General features: G+C 36.3%; 1 protein-coding gene across 4 annotated transcripts; it reads left to right on the forward strand.

Moving 5' to 3' along the window:
• The first annotated feature begins 3,073 nt into the window (after positions 1-3,073).
• Positions 3,074-19,130, forward strand: LOC121864395 (peptide methionine sulfoxide reductase MsrB-like). Of its 4 annotated transcripts, none has more exons than XM_042363419.1 (5): positions 3,074-3,282; positions 7,081-7,193; positions 9,586-9,662; positions 10,634-10,770; positions 14,908-19,130. In XM_042363419.1, exons 1-5 carry the CDS (start codon positions 3,183-3,185, stop codon positions 15,000-15,002), a joined length of 522 nt encoding a protein of 173 aa, XP_042219353.1. In that variant the 5' UTR covers positions 3,074-3,182; the 3' UTR covers positions 15,003-19,130. The 4 variants fall into 4 exon arrangements, with proteins under 4 accessions (XP_042219353.1, XP_042219351.1, XP_042219352.1 ...); XM_042363417.1 differs by having other exon boundaries at positions 3,077-3,282; positions 10,634-10,766; XM_042363418.1 differs by lacking the exon at positions 3,074-3,282 and adding an exon at positions 3,351-3,549 and having other exon boundaries at positions 10,634-10,766.
• The last annotated feature ends 7,460 nt before the right edge of the window (positions 19,131-26,590 follow it).

The following is a 26,590-nucleotide window of genomic DNA, read 5'->3' on the forward strand; positions in this document are numbered from 1 at the left end:
TCACAATTTTCTGGACTTGTGGCTTCTTCAACCTTGAACTGTGACCTCTTGTGGGGCGGGCTTCTATTAGTTCCAGGAATGGACACTCGACCGAGTAGTGCCCTCAGATGTTTATAAACTTCAATTAGGTCACCCCTTGCCCATCTAAAATATAAACTAGGCAGTTGCAGGTGTTCTAATCTCTATGGGTAACCGAGGTGCCATAGTGCAGGTACCAGTCTGGTGGCCCTCCTCTGGACATTTTCGATCAACTGACAGTCTCTAGCATATCTTAGGGGCCAAACAGGAAGCCCCTCACTCTTGAAGAGTGATACGAAGGACAGACCATCTAAATATCTGAAGGATCTTCTTAAAAGACCTATCAGCTTAGTTGTTTGATTCACCCTTTTCTCGCAAAGGCCTGAGAACTTCAGTTCGTTTTCAACTTACACACCTAGGTACTTTTAACATCCGATCTCTATTATTGCTGTTTCTTCCTCCCATTGGGATATGTGATATGCCTTCTTACTGTTGGTGCGACTTAGGTGCATCCTTAAAACTTTGTGACATTGAATCCTAACCGCCATTTCTTTGAACACTCTTGAAGCTAACACACTGTTCACACACTGTTTGATTCTTAATTTCCCTGAATACCTTGGCATCATTTGCAAACATTTGTATGGAGGAGTGTATAGCTTTTGGGATGTCATTTATGAAAGAAAAAAACAACAACAGGCCCAGTACACTGCTTGTAACAGGTACACGTGACCCATGCCACACTCGCCTATGCTTCAGTCACACCACTCATACCTCAGACATACCACCCATGCCCACAACTCAAGCTTCACTCACACCACCCATGGCTTGCAGAATTTTGTTTTCAGGCCAACAAGATTCTGAAAAGGCCAAACCTGGCAACCTTGGTTGTGAATGGGAATCGACCATTGGTGACGGAAAAACGACATGACGGAGACCCTCAATTTTCCCACTATGCCCCTGCTTTTAAAGTTAATATTCTCGATAATTCAATAAGAATCATTTCAGGGGGTTATCTGGTTCATTTTGAATGTTATTTCTTATTCTCTTTTTACCCAGTAAGAACAAGGAATATCAATGATTGCAAGTGAAATTGCTGTGGGGTCATCGTTTTTACACTAATAGCCAAGATACATGTGCTGTGTATTGGAGGTGTGTAGCACGTCTGTGGTAATTTTGGATCCGCGCCCATTGGCAGCAATAGGAAGGAGCCTTTCATTCAGCGTGCATCGAATTTGTGTCTGGTGGCACAATTAGTTGGTGAAGAATTCAGTACTTAACGTGGCCATCTGTTTTCTTCTTAGTTCTCAGCCACTTTTGTTGAGTTGATTGTCATTTAATTTATATTTTAGTTACTATATATATATATATATATATATATATATATATATATATATATATATATATATATATATATATATATATATATATATATATATATATATATATATATATATATATATATATATATATATATATTTTTTTTTTTTTTTCTTCAAACCTCCAACAGCTGAAGGTTAAATGTAATTTAGTTACAAGCCAGCTAAAATCTGCTAGCGTGCACGTCACCACGATAAAATACAGTAAAGGGGAGTTGCAGCCCAAATTTCTTCCACCACCTTGTAATATCTGACATCTAATTGTGGTTTAAGTTGTTTTTATTAGTTTATGGCAAAATAACAATATAAACAACGCTCATTATATTACATAGAAAACTCTCACGTGTATATATTTTGCAATCCTAGTCCCCCTTCTTACATTCTGTCCGCACATGAAAAGGGGAAACACTAGTCTGCCGAAATAGCCGGAAGGCGAAACAGCCAGAAATCCCCCCAAAGCCAAGCGGCTTAGCTTTCTTTTTTATTCGTTCATTAAAAGCTAGTAAAGTGCATATACATAAAAATCGAATATTGAGTCAAACTATTAATTAAAATAATGCAAAATAAACATAATTCGCTTCCGTTTTCAACATCCAATTAGAACCTAAAAAATAACTACACATGCAGGCTAGTGTGAGCTTTACTGTAGTACAGTAGGCCCAAGTGGCTGTCTTGGCATGTTTCATTACTTCCTTGGTGAGGTTCATTTTGGGAGTGGCCTTGTAGTGGATTCCTCCCCTACAATTGCTTTTGTAGCTGAATAGCCGACCCAGCGAATTTCACCAGCCTGCCTTCCTGTCTAGGTCAGCAACCAGCGCCGCCTTACACGACTGAGGTCAACTATTAAGCCACGCCTACCCCCACTGTATAAGACCTGACCTCGTGGTGACCTACCTCTTTCTACCTACAGCCAGTCTTCAAGCAACACCTCCACTCCTGGCTGGCGGCCCTCGCTCGCACCGGCGACCAAAGCGACCCACAAGCTGGTCCTCCTCTGAGCATCCTCACCAACCAACTCTCTCTACATCACGCTTGTAACCATGCTGCCTTCCCAGCACCAAGCTGCACTGTACATCCAATACAACATGTATACATGAGAGCACATTGTGAGTTTCCTTTCTCCATTCCATCCTGAGTGTGAACCAAAAACCCCACAATATCTCCCAATCACTGTGCTCTTGAGTTTGGTTAGGTTATGGTAGTTCAGATTGGATCACATTTTTTCGAAGATAATGCTAATTGTATAATTATTATAAGACGTAACCTTAACGCTACACCAGTTACAGGTGTTTCAAATTCACAGTACATTAGAAAAATGCCTTTATGGATCTGGAAGTAAGTATACATGTGTCTTTGTGAGTGTCTGTAGAAAGTAGGCTGCTACTGTAACCCGTGGAAATTTAATATGACAAGGACACTAATAAGAACAGCATGCTGATTCCATAGAAAATAAAAGCTAACACTGATTAATGTAATTCCTATGTATATGAAAGTTGGATCCTGTTTTGAAGCTATCATTCTGCTTTAAAAAAAATCCTTACAAAACGTTTACAGAATATAAGCTCTAAACTTATTCTGAGTAGAAATTACAACAGGTTAGAAGGGTAAACATTTTAATAATACAGACATATTAATACTGTAGAAAACCACGAAATGGTGTTCATGCTGGCGGGACATAATAACGAGTGACCCACGTGACAGTCGTAGTTACTGTGGTTGGCTGGCACTGCTGGCTGCCCACAGTACCAGTGGGGCTCTTGCCTTGGTCTCGATTACATCTATGTTAATATGGCTGGTGTGGCATGCAGATATCTAACCAGGATCTCCTCTTCAGCTTCTCCGTCTCTATGTAGATGTTATGCAGTCAGAGGTTTTGCTGTCACTTCGGGTGAGTTTGCTGTCACTGACTTACATAATAAATGTTGTACCATCTAGCAACTTCTTAGTTGTAATCAGTTGATTGCGTAGTAGACTAAAAGTTGGGGGACTTTAGACCACTTTAATAATTTATCCTGGTTAAAATCTCATACATTGCTAACTTTTGGCTAGATATTAATGACTTTAGTAGCAATCATTGGAATTATGACTGGTGTTGTTGGTATAGTTTGTCTGGTACTTACTGGCATTGTTTCAAGGTCTACAACAGCCTCAGCAGGTATGAAGGAACACCAAGATGAGTTAGTTTTCTGAAGTGACAATTTTTGGTATTATTTCACCTGCTGCCATCCAAATAATTTTAAGAATTTTTTGGCTGCAATCAATTGTTTAGACAATTCGGTAAAGGTGTAGATAACGGCTACCACCAGAAGTTGTTTGTGTATATCAACCTCAATATTAAGGTAAGTTGTTTAACACATAAATTAACACGACAATGCATAGACCCTAATAGAACCTGACCTAACAAACCCAACCTATGGGTCTGTTAGGTCAGGTTCTATTCATTGTCGTTAAAATTTTTGTGTTTACTATCATGATATGAGTGAGCAGAAATTTTTTTAACTAATTTGGACAATTCCTTCTGGTGGTAGCTGTTATCTACACCTTTACCAATTTTATGACACTTTTCTTATATAACATTTCCCTCAGAAAAGACTTAAATTCGTATATGCCTGGAGGATGGAGCCCCACAGTTAGGATGTTAGGTTAGGTTAGGTTGTTTGTGAGAGAAATTTTAAAGAAGAAAAGTGTCTTAGAATTGATACTTATTGGCAAGATACTCACTGTCGATTTTTTCATAGAAAATTTATCTAAAAATGCCACAATTTCACTGTTTTGCAGTGGATACTCATAGTTTGAGCAAATGTGTTAAAAAGTGGCTATTTTTAAATTGAACCTAACATAACCTTAGTTGATAAGAAAACAAGCAGCAGCAGCGATGTTAGATGACCTCACCAATCTAACCAAAGAAACCTACCTAACTTAACCTAACTTTCTAGCTTTGAGGCTCTACCTCCAGGACCCCCCCCCTTCCCTGCGGCATACTAAACAGGAAGAACTTACTATGATATGGCTTAATTTTTTCATTTTTTATGGACGTGAGAGAAGCTGCCCGAACCGAGCGGCCCATAAGCATACACTGAGCATAGGACAAAATCGATCCCTACCGTTTTATAGCTAATTATCTATCAAACGAAGCATTTGTTCAAGAAATGACTATCATAACAGAACTCACCGCTGAAAATATAGCAAAAAAAATAAGAAACCTCAAGACAAAGGAAAGGAAAGGCTTAATGGTCTACTCTACGTACAGGGTACTGTGGTCAGGAACACAAACTGGTAATACTTGACAACATGGGAGTGCCCTTAATTCTAATTTTAGGAAGTTTCTCCATAGAAAATAAAATATTTCTTACCTTGAGAAATGGACAAAGGGTACATGGGGAATATGACACGCATGTTATTACTTACAATTTTTACCTCTTGGATCTGCATGTTAAGTAAAGATTAAGTAAAGAGACAACATCAAACTACACTTTTACGGGCACAGGCCACTGACCCACATCGGGGCCTGGGGTCGAAAATGTAATAATAATAATAATTCATAGTACTTGTACAGTATAAATAAAATAATTTAGATAATAATAATAATAATAATAACACTAATAATAATAATAATAATAATAATAATAATAATAATAAAGAACCATAAAGAAATACAAAAATGAAAGATCAAAAGTGAGAAACAATATATAGTACAGTATGTATGTTGTGTTGTCAATGGTACGAGAAACAATTGAGACCCTGCAATTGCGTGTAAATGAGGCAGAGAGTCAGATCAGCAACCTGGGACTTGGTCAAATTTTTTGTGATGCTGTAGCGTACAGTATGTGGCCAGTTGTCAATTATCTTAGTATGGGCACACAAACGTACGTACATGTAGATATCTCACACTCAGGAATGAGGTAGAATAGAAACTCACGATGCGCTTTTTGTATATATATTGTTGTATAGCGCATTGCATAGGAGTGACTTGGTGGAGAAGCTTGCTCAGAGGTCCTGTAGGGCAAGGAGGTTTCTGAGGAAGCTGGGTGGTGAGGAGCTGTGAGAGATGTTGCTGGTCCGGTAGCCGAGTGTAGATGGTCTCCCTGGCCAGGCATGGCCGTATTTATACAATTTACGAGGATCAGGATTTGGGGTGAGCGTAGCGAGAGGGCCAATCACAGCGGCTTAAGCGTAAGGTATGAAATGCTCTGATCCTGAGCTGGAGGTTGAAGGTCGAGACTAGGTCGGCGATCATACCCCTACGTCCACTGCATAGACCTAGTCTCTTGGCGTAGCTGGCTGTACGCTGATTGGCTGGTAGGCGCGCGGCCGGAGCTCAGTTGGAAGTTGTAGGGGAGAGGAGCCACTACAATGCCATATGGCAGAAAGTCTACCATTAGACAATACATTATGCTTCCAATATCTTCCCAGGCAGTAGTACCTCCCTGTTTGGTAGCTGCTTACTACCTGCCATGTTCATTTATGTTTGATGGTCCTTTTCCAAGAAAGGATTATTTATTTATTTTTTAAAAGAATGTACCGGTAGTATAACTGGTTAATTGGTTAAGATTTGGAAAAGGACAACTACGGAAGTCTATACAGTATTGATTTGTATAGCTATAGGAAGATATAAAATTTTGGTGCGAAATTTATATATTTTGTTTTAGTTTTGTTTACTTTTCAATTTAACTTAAAAAATGCAATTTTTATCTCAAAATGGATACACCAACCCTAATTACAACTCTTCTGTTAATAACATTTTCCCGAATACTGTCGATAACGAGAAAAATCTAAGCCTTGTGATGGATCATTCACTGAAGGATGCACAACAAGTGGGCGGAGCAGTGAGAAAAGCAAATCGAAATTTACTTTTACCCTCTTCGCCACTGATTGGCTCTTAGCCACTTGGGCGGTTGGTCATGTCTCTGTTATGCAGGAATTATACAGTTTAGTGTACCCTCAAATACAAAGATAGGAAAGTACTCCTTCAACTGTACAAATCTCAAGTATATCCCAGTCTGGATTACTGTACTCTATACAGACATGGAAACCTTACCTCCAGAATGATCTAACATCCCAAGAAAGGTGCAACACAGAGTGACTAAGTTTATTCTACAACTAAGTAATCTAGATTGTCCAAGTAGATTGTGGGCCTTAGGCCTAAAAACCGTTCACACAAGAAACAATAGGGCAGATCTCATTGAAACATCTAAAATCCTGAGAGATGGAAAACTTTGATTGATAAAGAATGTTGAATACTGTATTGTTGTCTTTACATTTTAGTTTTGTTTCATTGACAATTATTATTAGTATGATCTTAAAGTATGATGATTTCATTGTACTGTATGACTTTTTTTCTTCATATAACTCTCCCTGAGTCTTATTTCCCCTTTTTTATATTTTCTTATTTCTCCCCCCCCCCCTCCACCTTTACCTTTTCCTTTAATTTCCTCCTCCCTTGCCATATTCCATTCATTTTTCCCCTCCTCGCCCTCTCTTTTTCCTGCCCACCCATTCTGTTTCCTCCCTCTGTTCTTTATGCCTTTCCTTATTTTTATTCTGTTTTTGTCTCCATTTTCTTCTTTCATTATTTTTATCTTTTCCTTTTTTATTCTTCTCTTCCCTCTTCAATCTTAAAATAATCAAAACAGGCCAGTTGAGGTTCATCCATGGTAATTTATCTTTTATAACCTTACATATTCAGTGGCGGGTGCACCAAACACGAAGAAAGATTGCAAAACTAAGACCCCTCAAGACTGGCAGAAGGAACTCTCTCCAGAGCAGTATTCTGTAACACGAGAAGGCGGCACAGAACCGGTAAGGAATATAATTTTATGTTAAAGGACTCGGGTAGTAGATAAGGTGGCCTCAGTCCTCCTTATATAGGGTATCCCATGATTTTATGTCAATATCTCAGGAGTTTATTTCTGAGGTAATTTTCAGTCAAAAATGTTCAATGAAGTTGGGTTTTTGAAGTTAAAGAGTACAGTATTTTACATATGTACTTAAAATGTTTTATAAGTGCTACAAATGTATAGCTTAGTCTACAATAAATGATCAAAAAGGGCGCCTTCAGCTTGGACATGCAGTCTAGCTCGTTGTAACATAAAATTAATAAACCTACCAAGAATGTCAGTGTTATTCTGTTTGTCATTCGGCAGCGTCCATAATTCGATGAAACAGTTAATCTCCTCAGTTTGTTTTTTGCTCGTACAACCATTACAGATTATGGGATAAAGTTCAAACACAACATGCGATATTCAAAGCCTTTCATCATTATAACAAATTCAATAAATTAAATATAAATTTTATTAAGTAAAACATAATATACAGTACAATATCCTGTCCAATGATTTTTTTATACAAACATTATCAGTAACAGTGGGAACAGAATTGTTTCAGTACACATTTTGCTACAAACAGTTACTTTACACAGTACAGTCCACATATTTGGACTATTTATATGGATAAAATATTCAGCCTGCAGCATGACTTACATTTTACTCATAAGTCTGTCAACAAATGCATAATGTAATACTGTACTGTACGTACTAGTTAATGAATATTAAAAGATGAGGAGCATAGTTCATGATAAAATTATATGAATGATATAAAAGAACTTAATCCAGATAACTTTAAAGAATAAATCAACTGAATTAAAAACAAACAAGTACTGTAATGGTAATGCAACAAAACCTTTAAATCTGTTCAGAATCCTAACTACAGTAAAGCTTGAATTTTGGGAAAGGAATAAAGAATTACTGTACCTCCAAATTGATTCAGGAAATCCAACACAACAACAGACAACGAATAAAAAAAAGTATGTTATCTTAAATGAAACATTTTTCTTGAATCTAGATGTACAAATTTTATTATAGCACGTTCTTTCCAGTTTTTATATTTTTGATTTGTCATTTTCTGTTGACAAACCTGGTAAAGAATCTAATCTTTCTTGTGTAATGGGGGACATCTGTTAATATCACTGTGTTCTTGATACCTGACCATATCCTCCAAGCACTGGCATGCAAATCTTTTAAGTTCCTCAAAAATCCCCAAATGTGTTATTGAAATTATGTGGCTGTTCAAACATGTCAGAAAAAGAATTAAGGGCTGTGTCTTTATAGCTTTAAACACATGATATTTTAACCGACTTTCGGGATTTTTTTTTCATTTGGAACTTTGTCAAAACACTCATATTCAATTTTTTTTTTCCCTCTCTCTCTCTCTTTCTCTTGTACTTTTAAATATGGTCTCTACCGTACATTTAGTTACAGCTAACTCTTTAGCTGGTGTTCCTTTTCATACCCATATGCACAATAGTTAATTAAGTAATTATGTAGTGACACTATTCAGTTAGTGAAACTGTAGTAGATAATTTCACAGAGGCACTCTGCACAGTTTTGCTGACATTTATTCTGCCAAAGACTTCATGTGCTAAAATAATTAAAATTTTATACTACACCAGTATGTTTACTTATTTCACGAACTTATTTCATTATTTTTTAATACTCACAGTGTTATTAAGTGTACAAATAAGCTTTTAGTGTGTCATCATTCTCCTACAATCACCTTATAACTAACTCCTCAAACTCACTGGGGACAAATAAACTCTTATCCACCAGCACAATCACTCGGCCAGTTGACTGATAGTCCAATTTCTCCTCATTTACTCGCATGTAATTTTGCTGTACAGTACAGTATTGTACAGTATATGCTGATTTGTACAATAAAGGTAAAGAGTTGTAAGAGAAAGTGTGGACTTGGGAAGTGAGCAAAAGTTTGGAGGTGTGGACATTACTGGCAATGCAGAAGAGTGCATGAGTGTAGCATCAGCTAACTCATGGTAGCATTTGCACCATGTAAACAAAGCAGCGAGAATTTAGGAGGATACGTTAACTTATCAGTTTATTTTTTCCCCTCCTCCCTTAGGAATGTATCACATCTTGTATAAGGGATTCTTTTGGAAAATATACTTCAGCTTACAAAATTATTTAGGAAAGATTTTCAGGGACAGAACCCTTTCTTAAATCAGGGAATGTCTGTACAGTATTGTACTTACAGTGTATCCTCTGGAACAAAGCAGCCTTTATCAAGGGGTTATTTATCAGGTGATCTCTCATGTTATATGATGAATGACCCACTGGCCATATAATATGCTTACTTCTGTCCATTATTATAAAATAATATTTTAAATTCCTTTTGTCAACAGCCATTTAGTGGGTCATATTACAACCACCATGGAGAGGGGATCTACCAGTGCCTCTGCTGTGGATCAGACCTGTTTAGGTAAGGGCAGACTATTTTATGCTAAAGTTATTATTTCTCTATTTGGTTACTTTGTTCTCTAAGCTTAATATACTTATTGTCAATAGTAGACATGACCTGTGGGTTAGTTGCTTCCTTTATCAAGCACAGTAATGGGAAGATTTGAGTTAGGTTCTAGACTTCTTCCATTACAGCTACATGTATTTTGACCTCCAATAAATCACATTACAGTACAGTACTGCCTCATTTATTATTATATGTAAAATAACGTTATATTTAAACTTTAAAACCTTAGTACTGTAGTATTCAAAAGATAAATTATTACAGTACAGTAATTTATATTCACTATACAAAACTGTATTCTATGTTTAGGAGTCGTTGATAGCCAAGGTGAAGTGATGCCAATGTTGCCAAATTAAATTAAAGTATAGAATGTTGTCATCTTCCTCAGAATTGTCAGATAATTGCAAAATTCCTTTCAGATAATGATAAAAATTTTGGTACAGTACTGAAGAATTTAAGAAAAACAAGCCAAGAATAAAGAATGTGAGCATTAATATCAGTGTTTATTATATTTTCGAATTGGTTATTTACTATACCGGTATACTGTACGTACATACACAATTTGTGCATAGTGTAATACAGTATTCACATTCTTTTACCACTTATCAGCTTACTAGATGTTGAGTTGGTAGGTCTGTCCAGTGCTAGTTCAGGAGAAGACCTGTGGTGTTTGGTTAGTTCACATTGGACAACACCCTTCTCTCGTGCGTCCATGCCAAGCAGGACTCTAACCCCTGATATAGTAGAGAGAGATACACTCATTACCGATATACCATCAGTAATTTTCAAATTACAGTACCTGTACCTAAAGAACATGATGTAAAGCTCATGATAAGATGGTAGGGAAGCAGAACGAGGAGGAGGGGGCTCAGAGTACTGCTGCTCACCAGTTTTGTTTTGTTTTTTTTACTTATTATTTATTATTTCAGCTCAAAGGCAAAGTTTGAATCTGGTAGTGGATGGCCGTCCTTTCACACACCTGAGGGTAAAAAAGGCAGCAATGTGGAGACGCGTACAGATATGTCCCATATGATGGTTCGAACTGAGGTCTTGTGCAGAGAAGTAAGTACGTACTTTTAATACCCCTAGACCAGGTGGTGGTGGAGTTACAGTAATTTTCTTGGCTTACACTCTACACAAGGTGGCTTCTCAAAACTGTGGCTTGCAACTAAAGTATTATTTGTCCCTAGACATCCCCCAATTAATTTGTCCAGGAGTGATATTTTAAACGTGATGGGGTTCCAATCTTTTCAGCATCCTTTCACACCACTGACCCGAACTAGAGTGGTCTAGAACAACACTTGTTGTCATAAGAGATGGAGCCTTATTAGTAGCCATGTCTGATCAATCAGCAAACTTGACACTCAAAGTTATGATTCTATCTTATTTTAGTCACATCTGTCATCTTTTATTCATTTCCTAGCCAGTCACAATTGAGAGCAGACATCCACAGAATCACTCTCCCCTGGACTCCATATATATACTGTACGTACAACAAAAAGCTGTGCCAGGACATGTCTATTTTGTTTCGTGACATTTCTTGATCCTCAGGCATCAGGGTGTCGCTATATAATTTTTAACCAAAAAATGGTAGTACAGTATCAAATGACTGATTCATCAGGTAAAGATGACCCTTGGAGTGGGATCATGGTCTACATCCATTAATTTGAAGGATAGTTATTTGAAAATAATTGCCTCTTTCTCTTTGAGTGGTGAAAATTTGCTGTTTAGATTTTTCTTTTCTGAAAGAAAATGGCTCCATGAATCCTTACAAAACTATTAAAGAGTGATTTTGGGATATGATTTGCAAGTTTGAGATATTTTGTTTTGTCTCTATACACTTTTGTCCTAACATCATAGATGTCATAGCAACTGATGCTGCAAAGTCCTTTCAATAAAAGATGCATGGAAAATGCTAAAAAAAAAAGTATTTTTGTCAAATATTGTGACAGCCTAACATGTGCAAAATCTTAGAAAGTATAAAGGAAGAAGTTGGGTGCATTTGGATCCCTGAGATCTGTACAATGCTCTAAGAAACGAGTGGTTTGGTGACACTGAGAAATGGCTGTCAATCTCATACATCCATGTTGGCATGTACAGTACTTTGTGTTTTTGCAAAGCCCATGCACTATTGTATAGTGCAGCTAATGGACTATGAATCTTGACTGCTTAGAGAAATCTCCCCATAGGTGGGTAAAGGAAACTGGTGAAGGATTTTGCTGAAAAACAGCTTATGTGATAATTTCATTGTTCACTGCCACCATGTTGATTCAAGAATTGTAAATCTTTACAACAATCAGACCTTTCATCTGAACTTCTAAAATACGATTGCTTCCTACAATCCATTTAGAAATGATGGTTGCAATGGGGAAGACTAAACTGTTAACTTTCTAAGAATAAATTAAACAGTTAGCCACATTTGGCCAACTCCCTTGACGACTTTGGTAAGGTGAGCACTGTATTACAAGATGCATATGGTCACAGACTCTAATAAGAAACAGGATTTCAGTATCATTCCTTAGTGTATGGGAAAGCAGTTCATAACTAAGCAACTTCAATACTGTCATTCCTCCCAGTAAATAGTTTGGAAGTCGGCTACATCTGCATAAGGGTTACCCAATTGAGAGTTGTAGTGCATGTTCCAGTGTGAAAGACATGACTGCTGTTTACCATTACATGGATGATGTGGGCACACTGATGTGTCTGATCTCCCCCTTCCTGTGATTAGTTTTAATGGATATTTAGAAAGAGGACTTGTTACATTCTAATGTTAGTAATGTAGCTCAAAATCACTTACTTTCTCAAGTCAGGTTCCTACTCTTCTGAGAGGGGGGAATTATTAGTTAATGGATGAGTAGCAGTCAGCATTATCTGGTTAAATCCTAGGATTTCACCTGATAGGCTTGTCAGGCAGCCATGCATCACCTGATATAGGCTCAGTCATAAATGAGATATCTGGACCAGTCTTTGATTTTGCCTGCTAAGCACTTGCTCCACCTCGACAAAATTTTGGCCAGTAAAGCAAAGGCATGGAAATACTAACTTCCTGTATAACCATGAAAGCCCAGTTCTCTTTCACTGAATCTGGAGCCAATCAAGTACAGTAGGCCTATACTTGGCCTATTTGTTTACATAAAAATATTGCAAAACCTTCTCTACTTTTTTGACAAGTTTTTTAGCAAGTGAAAATTACTGGATTATCATATTGCTGAAACTAAATTTAATTATTAGTTTATATATAAGATTGACAAGAATTTCTACCAGGCTAGGTCTTTATTAGCTCTTTTAATAAATATACAGTGTGTATATCAGTTTTTAGTGATAATTGCAACAGCTATCAGAAGCCCTTAGTATACCATTACTGCAAAAAATATTGATCCCCTCTGCATAATTAGCTGTGCTTCTATACATGCTTTCACCGCACGAAAAGCAGCCTGCCAAATTTGTCAAGGTGGAAATATATAACATCTGGCAGCTCTACGGTGTTTCCCGCGCGAGTAGAAGTGGTAGAAACTTGGCCAGTGCCCCACTTGCTATCGATCAGGGTGCATGTTAATTTTCACTCACCAAGCTGATGAGTGCAAATTAAGACACATCCACAATTAGCCCAAAATTTTCTTTCAAAACTATATTCATGGCTCCCAAAAACATGTCTGAGGCAGAGAAGGGTTGGATCCTTGCCCTGCTAGAGGAAAAAGTCGCTATGAAAGAAATTTCAAGAACAGGACGAGGCACGGCAATGATTAAGAGGCTCTAGAGATCGACACACAACCTTCCCGCCAACGTTATTCCACCAAGGAAATCATCACCAGGAAGACCTCCAAATGCACTGATTCACTACTGAGGCTTGAGATAATGAGAGATCTTAATATGAGTGCATCATAATTAAAGAAAGCACACCCCATCCTCCTGCAAAACATATCAGAACGAACAATTCAACATCGCCTTCAGAAGGAACTTCATCTGCCTTCCCATCAAGCTGCACGAAAACCACTTCTCACGGACCGAATGTGCCGTCAGCGGCTTGCTTTTGCAAGAAAATACTAGCACCGGAGCAAAGAATAATGGAATTCTGTGATGTGGTCTGATGAAAGCACTTCTTGCAACCTGACTGCAGGGAAAAGGACAGTCAGAACGTCCACCAACACCAGCCGGTATGATCATCGTTACGCCATTAAATCCGTGAAACATCTTGCAAGTGTGATGGTGTGGGGAGCGTTCAGTGGAAAACGTGGTCGTGCTGGCCTCCATTTCCTCCCCAAAAACACAACAATGAACTCTGATTGCTACAAAACTGCCTTGGAAAAACATTTATTGGATTATTATCAACTTCACCAGTCCCACAGTCTTCATGCAAGACGGTGCCCCCTGTCACAGGTCAAAAAGTGTGACAGCTGGGCTTCATGAAAGGGTTATTCCATTGTTGGAGTGGCCTGGGAACTCACCAGATTTAAACCCCATCGAGAATGTATGGCACGAGATGAAGCGGAAGCTGTCAGCACGGGACACCTCAACTGTACATCAGCTACAGGAGGAAATCAAGCTCATGTGGGAGATTGAGATGGATGGAGACTATTTTCAAATATTAGTAGAATCCATACCAAGAATATTTCAACTGGTAATAAAATGTAAGGGAAATATGACTAAGCACTAAATAGTGGTAGAATAAAACATTTTAAGTCAGTAAATGTGATTTATTCATCCTTGAAATAAGTTTTTGTATGAATATCATGTGAAAATTTATAGGGTATCAATATTTTTTGTGGTAATTGTAAGTGTATGGATAAGGTAAAGTAATATATTTTAAGGCAATGTCGACTTTAAGAGCAAATTGATAACAAATAATACTATTCTAGAAATGTGAGGCAGAGCAAGTAAGGAGAGAGAGAAATATTTTCTTTATTTCCTTAATACGGTACAAGCTTTTTCCTGAATAGTGCACAATACCCATACTGTAATGTCAGCATTTAAATTCCCTGTGCACTCCCATCTTTGCCTTTGACAAAGTTCTCTACCTCAACATTTCTCAGTACACATGTTACCTTCAGCTACTCAGTGACTCTGTTCATCACCCATCTTCCATTCTGTCTCCATTCAAGCTTATTATGAGAAAAGCCTTTAATTGAAATATGTACAAATCTTCATATTCTCTATTTTTAGTGAGATTTTAAATGATTTTAATTGGTTTTCACTTTTTCCCCAGTGCAAGGCACACTTAGGCCATGTGTTTGCAGATGGGCCACAACCAACTGGATTAAGGTATTGCATAAACTCCATTGCTCTAAAATTCGCTCCTAAGAAGGTCACATAAATCCCCAAAATTTAGCATTATGAAGGTGTGTTTTATCCCCCCCCTCCCCATCATCAGCTATAATTACTGTACTGTAGTTACTAGGTGTTCCTTGAAATTTTAATATCCATTAATATGACTGAAGATCTCAATAAAATATACTTTTAACTGAGAGTACTTACAGGGTACATGATAATGTAATTCTACCATCATTAACAATGGTAATGTGCAGTCAGTGTCCACTATAAGTCCATGATGTGTTTCTGAAAACCTGTTTGTTATGCAGATTTTAACTTTCCATCTAAATCCATGTTATAAATTGAGATATGACTCAATATTCTTCCCCCCAAAATTGTTTACCGGTACCCCCCAATTGCCTCAAATAATGACAGATTGTTGAAATATGAACACATAATAGTATTGAGAAAATGAACATAGTTTCTTAACTTAAATAATTGTATCCACTTACACTGGACTTGTGGAGTTGTTATTGATGAAAAGAAAAATTATTGCTTTGGGGTAGAAGGGCAGCTCTCAAGGAATGTTAAAGGGGATTTTGCAGGAGATGTAGCTGTTGTTGATTTTGGTGTTGTTGGAGTTGATGGAGGTCTTTTTTTTAATAATTTTCCAAAGAAATTTGTTAAGTTATTTTTTCCTTCATAATGTGCTCTCGGGTATAACAAAATACTCGTTCCTAATACAAATTACTGTACAGTATACTGTGAACACTGCTAGCTTTGACTGTTTCTCATGCAAAACTACCAAAACAAAGGAAAAGTTGCTTCAACCTCAACCTCATGTCAGTGGACAGGTCTAGTACAGGTACAATGGACAGTTGCTTCCATTTATAACAGGTACAGTGGCTGGCATGTTGTGTGACATGTGGCACCACTGCTGTTTACATCATAGTAAAACTAGCAGAATGGGCAGAACGAACCTTGCTATAGTAACCAGACCAAGGATGCTAATAAGTAGTCCCCCCCTCTGTCTGTGAATGCACACATTTCTTGCATGGTTATAATTTAGATACTGTACTGTATACAGTGGATTACCAAGTAGAACATTGGCTCCTATCTGTTGTCTGGTGGGCAGTGGTGCCACATCAAACAAAACACACCAGTCACTGTACCTGTTATAAATGGAGGCAACTGTACTTGTGTGGACTTACATACAGTCAGATATATGGTTGCATTGTAAAAAAGTATGCATCTGTGAATGTACAGTAAGCAGCCATTGGCTGTATTTTAGTTTTATAAAATTAAAATACTGTACCATAATTAGATATTGTGAAAGAAAATATTTAAAAAAAATAACATGTACAAAGTAAGAAATGCCACATACGAAAACTCAATATTTTTTTCTAATTTTTATTTAAGTTGATGTGACAGGCCATCCTTACCAGTCATGGTAAGGTAACAACCCATCATGTACTGTACTGTATACCGGTACTTGCCATCAAGTCTAATCCCATAGATGTGATCACTGCATGTAACAAGTTTTAAAGAAATTATTCCCAGGTATTTGAAGATGAGCATTTTAAATTTATAAAGGTTGTTATTTTGATACTGTACAGTACTGTATATCAATAAGGCATCTAATTATCACATTTACTATTGATAAGGCTCCCTTGTACACTTGTCTCCAAGTTATTGTTCATACTATACAGTAGGGTCCCAGAGTACACAAGGGTTATGTTCCAGGGACCCCAGCATAAGTGTGAATTTGCATATATGTATTCGGGTCCCCCAGTATATATACGTATAACCCCTTTTTTATACTAAGGTAACGAACTCATAACTTCAAAGTTTGTTACACCACTCCTTAGTAAATCCAGTATCTTAACTTTTTCTTCAAAAGTTCTCACAGTATACACTTTTATCTTTTTCTCTCTCTCACCACCATGAGCTCTGCCATTAAGTTTCCTCTTAGGGGCCATGATTGTGGTAAAATTCACCAGTAAAGAAAAACTTTATGATCGTGAATGCCTGGGAGATGTTCATGGAACCAGTGTGAGAGAGAGGACACCTTGGCAATAATTTAACCTGAGATATCATACAAACACCTTAAATGTACAAATGGACACATATAATAAACCTGTGGTATCATGTGAACATTTTAAATGCACAAACAAATTCTCAAACCATTCTCTGGGCTATGCGGCACAGTTCAGCCAGGCAGTCACTCAGTTGACTCAGAGACGTTTGCGTGTGTGTGTGTGTATGTTGAGATGGGGGAAGAAATGAGGGTGGGTGGCGAGTCGGCAATGCTGTTACGGCCCACTGCCTCCACACGAATGTTCACTCCATGCACGTACACAGCCTTGCCCTTTATTTTTCTTATTTTGTAGTTTCATATTTTATTTATTTTTTCTAAGGGATGTGAGGGTATTGTAATGATTATATTTAAATTTTTTCTCTCAACGAGCATGGACAAGTGATAAACACGCTGAGCAAGCAAGAGATGCTGAGTTGGCTCATGCAAGAACACGACCCAAGCGTAAGGGCAGTTCAAAGGGTTAAACATGTATAAGTTGGGTCGCTTACTATGGGTACGCGTACTCCGGGACCCTACTGTAATATGAATTACCTGGCTAAGCTACCCAAGAAAATCTGTTACGTAATTTATAATCCTTATATTTGACCTTTTTTCCTTCATAATTATAAATATAGAAATATATTGATTTGGCATGCATGATGTTTGCTCCTGTAGGGTTATTTGATTGTTTCTAATTTCTACAAACTGAAAAATATTTTGTTAACTCATGATTGTTAGCTCTTATTTAATGTAGTCGTTCAAAATTATTTAATGTAATATATTATTTAGGGTAGAATTTGAGTGATTATTACTCCATTGTTACTGTTGACAATATACTGTAGAGGTTTTAAAAGTGGTGGCTCAGTGGAGTGCTGATATATACTGTAGATACACAGATTAAAGGAAGAATTAAGTATGTGTTATGTAGAATCCAAAAGACAATTACAGTTAACACATTTTATTTAAAAAATAAATAAATGTGTGCTTAATTAAAGGAGGATGTATTTTTTTAAATATCTTTATCAGAAGACAAAATACTGTTTAGTGTGTATTATAGTACAGTACTATAGTCCTATAGTAATTGCACCTGTGATATTTCATTTTATGATTACATAATTATTAGGAATTTTTTTATCATGTTTTATAAAATCTGAAAATAACCCATGTACAAGTACTGTACAGTGTAGTTGAATCACCAAATGCATCATTAATATTCATCTGTCAATGTTTTATATATTTTGACAAAGTAACATTTCTATTTCATATGAATGCTGTAAGTGATAGGTTGAATTTATGAATGATTTGAATGTGTTTTTTGTTTTGTTTTTCATTGAAACACTTAACTTCATTAATATTTTAAAAGTACAGTACTGTACTGTACTGTACTGTATATGCACAGTACACAAGAATTGTTAAAACGGTTAGTTTGGAATGTTCTTTTATCTTCCCATAACTCATGATGGCATGTGAATATAAAAGCTTACTATTACCGTAACCCTTTTGCCAGCTGGCCTTCCTTTCCAAATCTCGTCCATAGACTGGCCAATGACGCAAATTGTTTTATTCAAAATTAATAGATTTTTGTTTGAATATATTTTTTAGTTACATTTACAGGTAAATTTATGTGAATTTTTTCTTCTCTATTTATTGAATTATAATTATAAACTGCAGTACATAATCTGACTAACTGTAGTTGTATACAGTAAATGATATGGGATGGCTGAAAATGTGCGTGGAAACATAAGGTCTTATGCGCCAATGTGAGCACTCGTGGACCGCGTATTGATGCAAATATCATCATCAGCCGGCAAAGGGGTTAATATTAGGTCGGCTAAACAACCAAGAAATATTACATATGGTGATAAAAGTGCTTAATCCATGGTAATTAATGGTCTTTGATAAATTTTCTATACATAATTGTACTGTTTTGTCATGAAATTTCTCACTTGAAGGCAAAAATCACAAAAGGTATTTAAGCCTGAGTAGTTCAAATGCACCTAGATTACTTGGGTGCAACGTGCCAGAGATTTAAATAAATAAGATTAATCCTACAGACACTCTTTGTAAGTGGATACATTAATAAAATTTAGTAAGTAAACAATTATACTGTATTTTATTTTCCCAGCATTACATGGCATAATGGACATCTGACCTATATGACACAGATTTAGAGGGTCATGTCTTTGCTGTGGTGTTAGTTACGGCACAACAAACCAGTCTACAAATTGCTGCCACTCTTATCCAGCCTTTATCACTCAAGTTTTAATTTTCTATTACAGAAACCACTGAATGTTTCTTTAATAGAGTGATATAAGAGTTTAGTAAAAAGTGTTACTGATAGATAGTGTAGAAGATGGTACCATTTGTCATATCCCCATTAGCCGGAACAATTGGTGCAGAATGTTAAGGAGTTTGAGAGATTTCCGGGTATTGAGACAAATTCTTTTATTCCCAGAAAAAATCACACATCTATGTAATTTTTCAGAGCATTAGTGAATGTTTCCATGTCTAAACTATGCATCTGGCATGGAGTACCATTGCTACGGAGGTTTAAAGACGGACTGTCACAGAGCGGTATTCATTTATGCAAGCACTACTGTTAATGTACAGTACAGTACAGTATACGTATTGTAAATAAACAAAATATTAACATTCGATGATGCGCTGGAGAATGAATAAATCAGGGGATTTCGTCCAGCATTTCGAATTGTAAAGACGGAAAAAGTAACGTACTTTTTGGGAGGCATACATACTCCGTCCTGTAGCTGCCAACAGTGTAACAGAGAAGATATTAAGTGAAAAATTAAAATTAATGTGTAAACAAGGCAATGATTTGTTCCGACTAAATAATTATTGTCCTTTCCTTCAGTGGGTGTAACATGCAGTAGCTTGATTGCTTAGCTAGTGGCTGTGGTTAGGTTGTGCAGGAGCCTAGAGTTACTCTGTGGCATGAGAATGTGAATCCTTCAGTGTACTTAAAAAGTCATATCACTGAACCTTCCATAACACAACACTGAGTCTTCCATAACACAAAACTGAGCCTTCCATAACATATAACACTGAACTTTCTATAACACATAACACTGAACTTTCTATAACACATAACACTGAGCCTTCCATAACACACAAAATTGAACCTTTCATAACACATAACAATGAACTTTTCATAACACATAACACTGAACTTTTCATAACAGCATTATCAGTCTTTAAAGTCATGTTAATAGTTATGTTATTAAGTTAACACCTTAGCATCCTTCGTAAATAAAGATAATGATTTATAAGTGTTCATGTAATTAAAACAAATTATGGCAAAACAGAAGATAATGGTTGAAATTTGATGTTATTTTGTTTACTTATTATATTGGTATTGTGCAGTACCCTCGTTTAACACCTTCACAGGTGGGACGCCACTTTTAATATTCTCTTTAGCTAATGCCAGATGATTCTGTTTTTTACCAGGAAGGGGACCCCGTACACACGTGGCTAGTAGACTATTTCCTATGAGCTCTTGTTATCAAGTAGTAGTAGTAATATTGGATAGTAGTAGGAGTAGTGCTGTAGTAGTAGTAGTAATATTGGCGTAGTAGTAATAATAATAATAATAATTAGTATTATTATCATTACTACTGTTCACCTTATTTCCCAACATTACTTACCTAATGTTGTGTTTTGTCTGAAAAATTAAGTCCTGAGGCCCTGAGTCTAATTGGATAATTAGAGATGACATAGTTTCGAAATCATCCTATGGTAATAGTGATAACGGCAATAAGTATGATAATTGTGATATTAATAGCAGTACTGATATTAATAGTTTATAATTTTAAATACTTTGTTTCGTTTTATCTATAATACCTAGGATGATTCTTCTCTTGAATTGATGGAGGGGTACAAATTATCAAAGATAAATTTAAAAAATATATATATAATATACAGGTAATAAGTCTGTACTTGATTAGTTGACTACAATTATGCACAAAGGCACTGAACTATTATCATTACAATATTACTGTTCAGGAAACCCCCAGGCGCTGTATCGCCTTAAACTACCATTACAATATCCATTTACAAGTAATTGAGCATACTATACGAAGGTTCCAGGCCTGTGTTATGTTTTACTTATTGTAGTCTTTCCACATAGTAAACTGTTGTGCAGATAAATATATTCTAATTATCATAAAACATGAACATGAAAAGTAACACAGCAAAAAGAGAGAAAATAGAGAGTTGCCAGTTTTGAATAGACCGCCCTACCACAAGAAATCAAATAAAGTTCAGAAATATAATAAACTGATTTTGAATTATAAGATATTCATGTATATAGCATCATAAATTTATTCTATTAATATTTTTGTTTGTGGAATATTTTTTTATTATATGTTTCCGCAGGGGTGTAATGTTTATAGAGGAGCTCGTGTGACTGACCAGTAGTTGTGAGCCATCTTTGAGGGAGTGTTTACGTCCTGTGAGCTCTAGAAGAAATTCAACCCCAAATCCCCTATAGTGAATACAATGCCTTGTGATTTTGTGAGATGATACATAAAGTGATTCAAAATGAATAACCGACATGTACAACCGTATTTAAGCAGTTCTTTGGCAATACGTCAAGAGATCCAGAGATTCGAGTCTGTCCACCCTAGCATCTACGCTATTTACGACATAATAGAGTTGATTCCAGACCCTGTATTAGCTCAGCAGATCCGTGAACATGTCGTCTGTATTGAAGGTAAGACGTGTGAAGCGTTATTTATTACAGTAGATGTAATGAACATGAACCCACATGCTCTGAACGCGGCCCATCCTCACTGAAACAAGTTCCAACTTCCTCCCGCCTCTTTTTCAAATGATCAATCTTTCTCTGTTCACAGCCTCTGTTATTTTATAGCAAAATCATTACCTTAATGAGCCCTAACTGTCAAAATGATAAGTACTTAAACGAAATAATCAGCGAAGTCGTAATCGATAAAATACTTCCTCTTTAATTAAGACTGGAAGTCTTCCCACCGGTATGTGTGTTATACCCAAGGCGAGGGCCAGAGCCAAGTGTATTGACCTCCTCTATCTCCACAAGTTATTTTCATTTCTAAGTTTTGATGTTTATAAAACCCTGGATAAATTTTATTGTAATGTTCTTCAATCATTTGTTTAATTTGCTTGTACTCTGTGGTAGATAAAGATTACAATACAACATTATTAAAAGAAGTTACTTTATCATCTCGTAATGTATTTTACTGAAGATGTGTTTACTGACTGTTGAAGCATTTTGTAACTTAAATATTATATCCTAATGGTGTAACTTTAGGTTTTGTTATTGCAGTGAAGTGTTCACAGATTTAATTACATCTGCTATGAACATCAAGTTCATTAGGCTTGGTGAGCAGACTGCTAGTTTTGAAATTAGTGAAAGGCATGCAACTTACTGATTGCTGGAGTCTATTGTAAATATAAAATTTAATACAGTAGTGTACAAATTAAAGAACTGGTTTATTTTTGTCAATACTGAAATTGTGGTATAATGTACAGTTGTCACCATTTATAACAAGTACAGAGGCTGGCGTGGTATGTGACAGTGGTACCACTGTTTGTTTACATCGTAGTAAAGCTAGCAGAATGGGCAGAACTACCCTCGCTATTGGTAACCAGACCAAGGATGCTAGAGAAGCAGTCCTCCTTTATATGTGAATGTACACATTTCGTGTATGGTTACAATTTAAATATAGATTACCAATTAGAACGTCATTGGCTCCTATCTGTTGTCTGGTGGGAAGTGGTGCCGCATCTCACAAAACACACCAACCACTGTACCTGTTATAAATGGTGGCAACTGTACATACAGCAATCAAGGTAAAATGAAACATTTAGTATGTTAATTTGGCTAAAGTTCAGTTCAAGTTCATGGTCTTATTTCTCCTTATTATTTTGCGAATCGTTTTATATGTTTATGCATTGATTATATAATACATTTATTAAGGAAACCACAATAACCAGTTAATGCTAATCTAACTTAACCAAAATGGAGCAGGACAGATTGGTCTGGATAAATGTCTAAAATTACTCTGTGAACTTGTTAATGGTTTATTTTCTTAAGGGTTTTCACCGAAATGTTTGCATTGGGAGAACGGAGTAAAGAATAGCCACGAATTACTGTATATTGCAGTGTAGGAAATGGCAAGTAGGTAGAGATCATCCATGCCTTTAGCACTTTGACAATTTGACATAAACCATCTCTGAGTTAGTACTGCCAAATTTGTGTATTTCGACTCTGTCTCATTCTTGTTAAAATCAAAACAGATCAATAGTGCTTGGTTTTTATTTGGGATCTCTGAGGATGTAGATTCCACACACTTCTTGTCGATTCTTAAGCAACCTCAATCATTTTTCTGTGGAAGGAAAGAAACCTACTGTATTGAAAATTATAAAGAAAACATTCCATTTATAAGTAAGTTGGTTGCTTCATTCAAGACATTCACCTAGGCCAAAGTCTAAGACAAAATGATAAAAAAAGTAAATTTACCTGAGATTGTAAATAGATTTTATTTTATGTTTGCACCATACAGTAACAGAAGTGATAAAATTTAGGTGATTGTGTTTATTAATTAAATTCTAACAAAGAAATGTTTCCCGAGACAATTTTGCTAAATATAATGTATATTTTGTTTTTCTTTTTCAACTACCCTGTACACCTTTGGTGTTTGGGCACATTTGAAAAAAAAAAACCCTATCACAGCTGTGTCTGATTTTAGCAGTGATGACCAAAGACTATAAACGAAAGATAGGAAAGCTGGAGCTTTTGGGTGTGCGTGTAGTAAGGGCCTCTGAGGCAGATGGCGTTGGTATCGGTGAGAACGATGTCTGTTTGTTTACTGAATACGTCAACTTCAGTGGCTCCAAGTTTGTACGCGGCAGCCATGCCTCACCGTGTTTCTTGTGCAGAAAATCCAAAGAAATTCAACCTATTTTTATATGTCATCAATTCCCTTGAAAACAGGAACAGTTGAGTGTATATATAATGCATATTTAACACAATATATGAATGTTGGGGTGTGTGCCGGTTTGGCACCACTGTATCGGTCCCAATGGACGCTGAGCTTGGTTCCGGCTCAGACGTCTCGCTGTGAGGACGTGTATGCCCCCCGTCATCTTCGCCAATAAATGGACTATGGATGAGGCCTTTATTTATCCCACAGGTTGGCACCCTAACAAGGCGCAGTGAGTAGGATGTGAATAATAACACAAGAAGCAGAGGTGGAGTTTGAGATTGAAACCCCCCCACCCCTTTCGGAGCCAAATTTTATTTTGGACCTTGCCGATAGATGGCGCTGATTCCGGCTTTCCTATCTTTCGTATATAGTCTTTGGTAATAACCCACGGAGTACAGTGCTGCCAAATTTGAAGAGTACTGTGTATAGGTACAGTACTAGTATTACTCTGGTTCATACCATACCTTCTAAAACCAGTATAGAAATGGGCTTTGTCAATTTGCTAATGGTGGAGAGGCCATGGCCTACGTGTTGTTTCATAGCAGTAAATTTAAAGTTACAGGAATGGCAAGTCACATCTTGAGATGGATTCTGCTAAGGATTATTTTGGTACAGTGTGTATTTCTGTGTCATGATTTAATTTATAATCTTGTGCAGCAAAACTTGAACTTGGCCATGGTACTGTATATTACACATAGTGAAATGTATATGTCTGAATACTGTATCTGGATTAACTTATGTATGGGGTCCCATCTGAGCCGCATAAAATCGTCTAGCAGTAGTCAAAAAAAATTAAAAGTGGCATCCCGTTAAGAAGTCATCTTGGTGTGCTGACTTGTATATGCAAGCAGTAGAAGTTGAATCTCATTGCAAGGAATGGTAACCTGCCTTTCTACCTAATCATTTGTACTGTATCTGTTTAGTAAGGCCACACTGATGCCAATGCAGCTAAAGCATAAAACAACCTATGCATGTCTAGTATATTGTAGTACACTGTACTGTAATGAGGAATTAGCAATTTGCAAAGCATCTGCTTTTAGGCCTTTTAAGCACATAATACAGTATCCTGTACGGTGATATTGTACCTTCTTTATTGTCTACCATAATGCATGGTATTGAATGTAGTACAGTACAATACAGTATTGTATCTAAAGTATCATACCACTTTTTATTGTACTGTATGGCATTTTGAATTAAAGTTGGATTTAAGTCTTGTCTTATAGCTTATGTTTCTTGGCCTATGTTGGGTGTAAAATAATTCCTACTGTACCGAGTATATCAGAATATTTTGGGCCATTTTTCTTAAGATTTGGACCAACAAAATTATCCCAGAATCTTAGGTTATAAGTTATATTTGGCTGGGTCTTTTGGTGTGATTCAGCTTTGATTTTTAATGTTTTCCTTTATTCCCAACTGAGTTTCTGTGCTATACATGGAAATAGATCATGAAGAACTTGTCAAAAAATAAGATCTGGGGCTAAACTGATCCTCTAGGCCAATAGATTGTTGATGTGGTAGTGATTCATGATGAAAACCCTGAACAAGTTACCTGAACAGAAAACTTTTATTTATACAGAAAAGTGATATACTATAAGTAGGTAGGTAGGCTAATATAGGGATTAAGATAGGTAAGATTACTAAATAGTGTACTGTATACCATATGGTATGGCTAGTATATACGGTACATGTACTGTATGTAAGTACAGTACCGTAATTAGTAGTAGTACAGGTATTTTGAAACGGTTTGTACAGTATCCCAAATCAATAGTGTATTTAAATACTGCTTAGAATATTGTCAGAAATACTGTACGTGTACAATAAAGTACCGGTAAAGGTTTTCTCATAACCTCTTGCAAATTTTAAGTAAAAACAAAGCAGATCCTCTAAGCAATCCAGTAGCTACCATATATTAAGACAATTACGGATTTGTGCTTACAGCCCTTATCAATAAATATAAAACTTTTAGTATTGTTTGTGTATATATTTTTTTATACAATAACTAATTATAAACTACAACCTGTAATGTACTGTATTATACAGTACTGTATATTTACCTAGCCAAGTGTAATTCCACATTGCTATCCTTATGTTTTTCTCTTGCTACTGCTTACAGTACTACTGTATATCCCTTAGATGATGAAATGCAGTAATCCATAGAAAATGAAAAAAATTACACATAAATACTGAATTTATACAGTAGCACTTTGACTAGGAAGATTAACAATGATACCAGTACTGTATATTTCCTCTTGGCTATTGTACACATGTACTGTATAGTACATTTGTATATGTATATATATATATATATATTTTAATTACCCTTACAGTAAGTACAGAACTTCTCTTTTTTATTATTAATTTTGGGGTTTAATCAACCATAAAAAGATTCAGATATCCTTTTACAGGGTCCCTTTTGCTATAAAAGTTTTTTGGACATGGAAAAAAATGTTGTCATTTTAATCATGCCATGCTTTATCTGAAGTGTAGCTAGTCTCTGCTGCAAGGTCAGTTCTACACCGTTAAGTAAAATCATTATCAGCAGCCAATCGTAGCCAGGCAATTGCATGTTATTTATATAATGT

The sequence above is a fragment of the Homarus americanus genome, unplaced genomic scaffold (genome assembly GCF_018991925.1).
Source record: "Homarus americanus isolate GMGI-L3 unplaced genomic scaffold, GMGI_Hamer_2.0 scaffold43707, whole genome shotgun sequence".
Lineage (NCBI taxonomy): Eukaryota > Metazoa > Arthropoda > Malacostraca > Decapoda > Nephropidae > Homarus > Homarus americanus.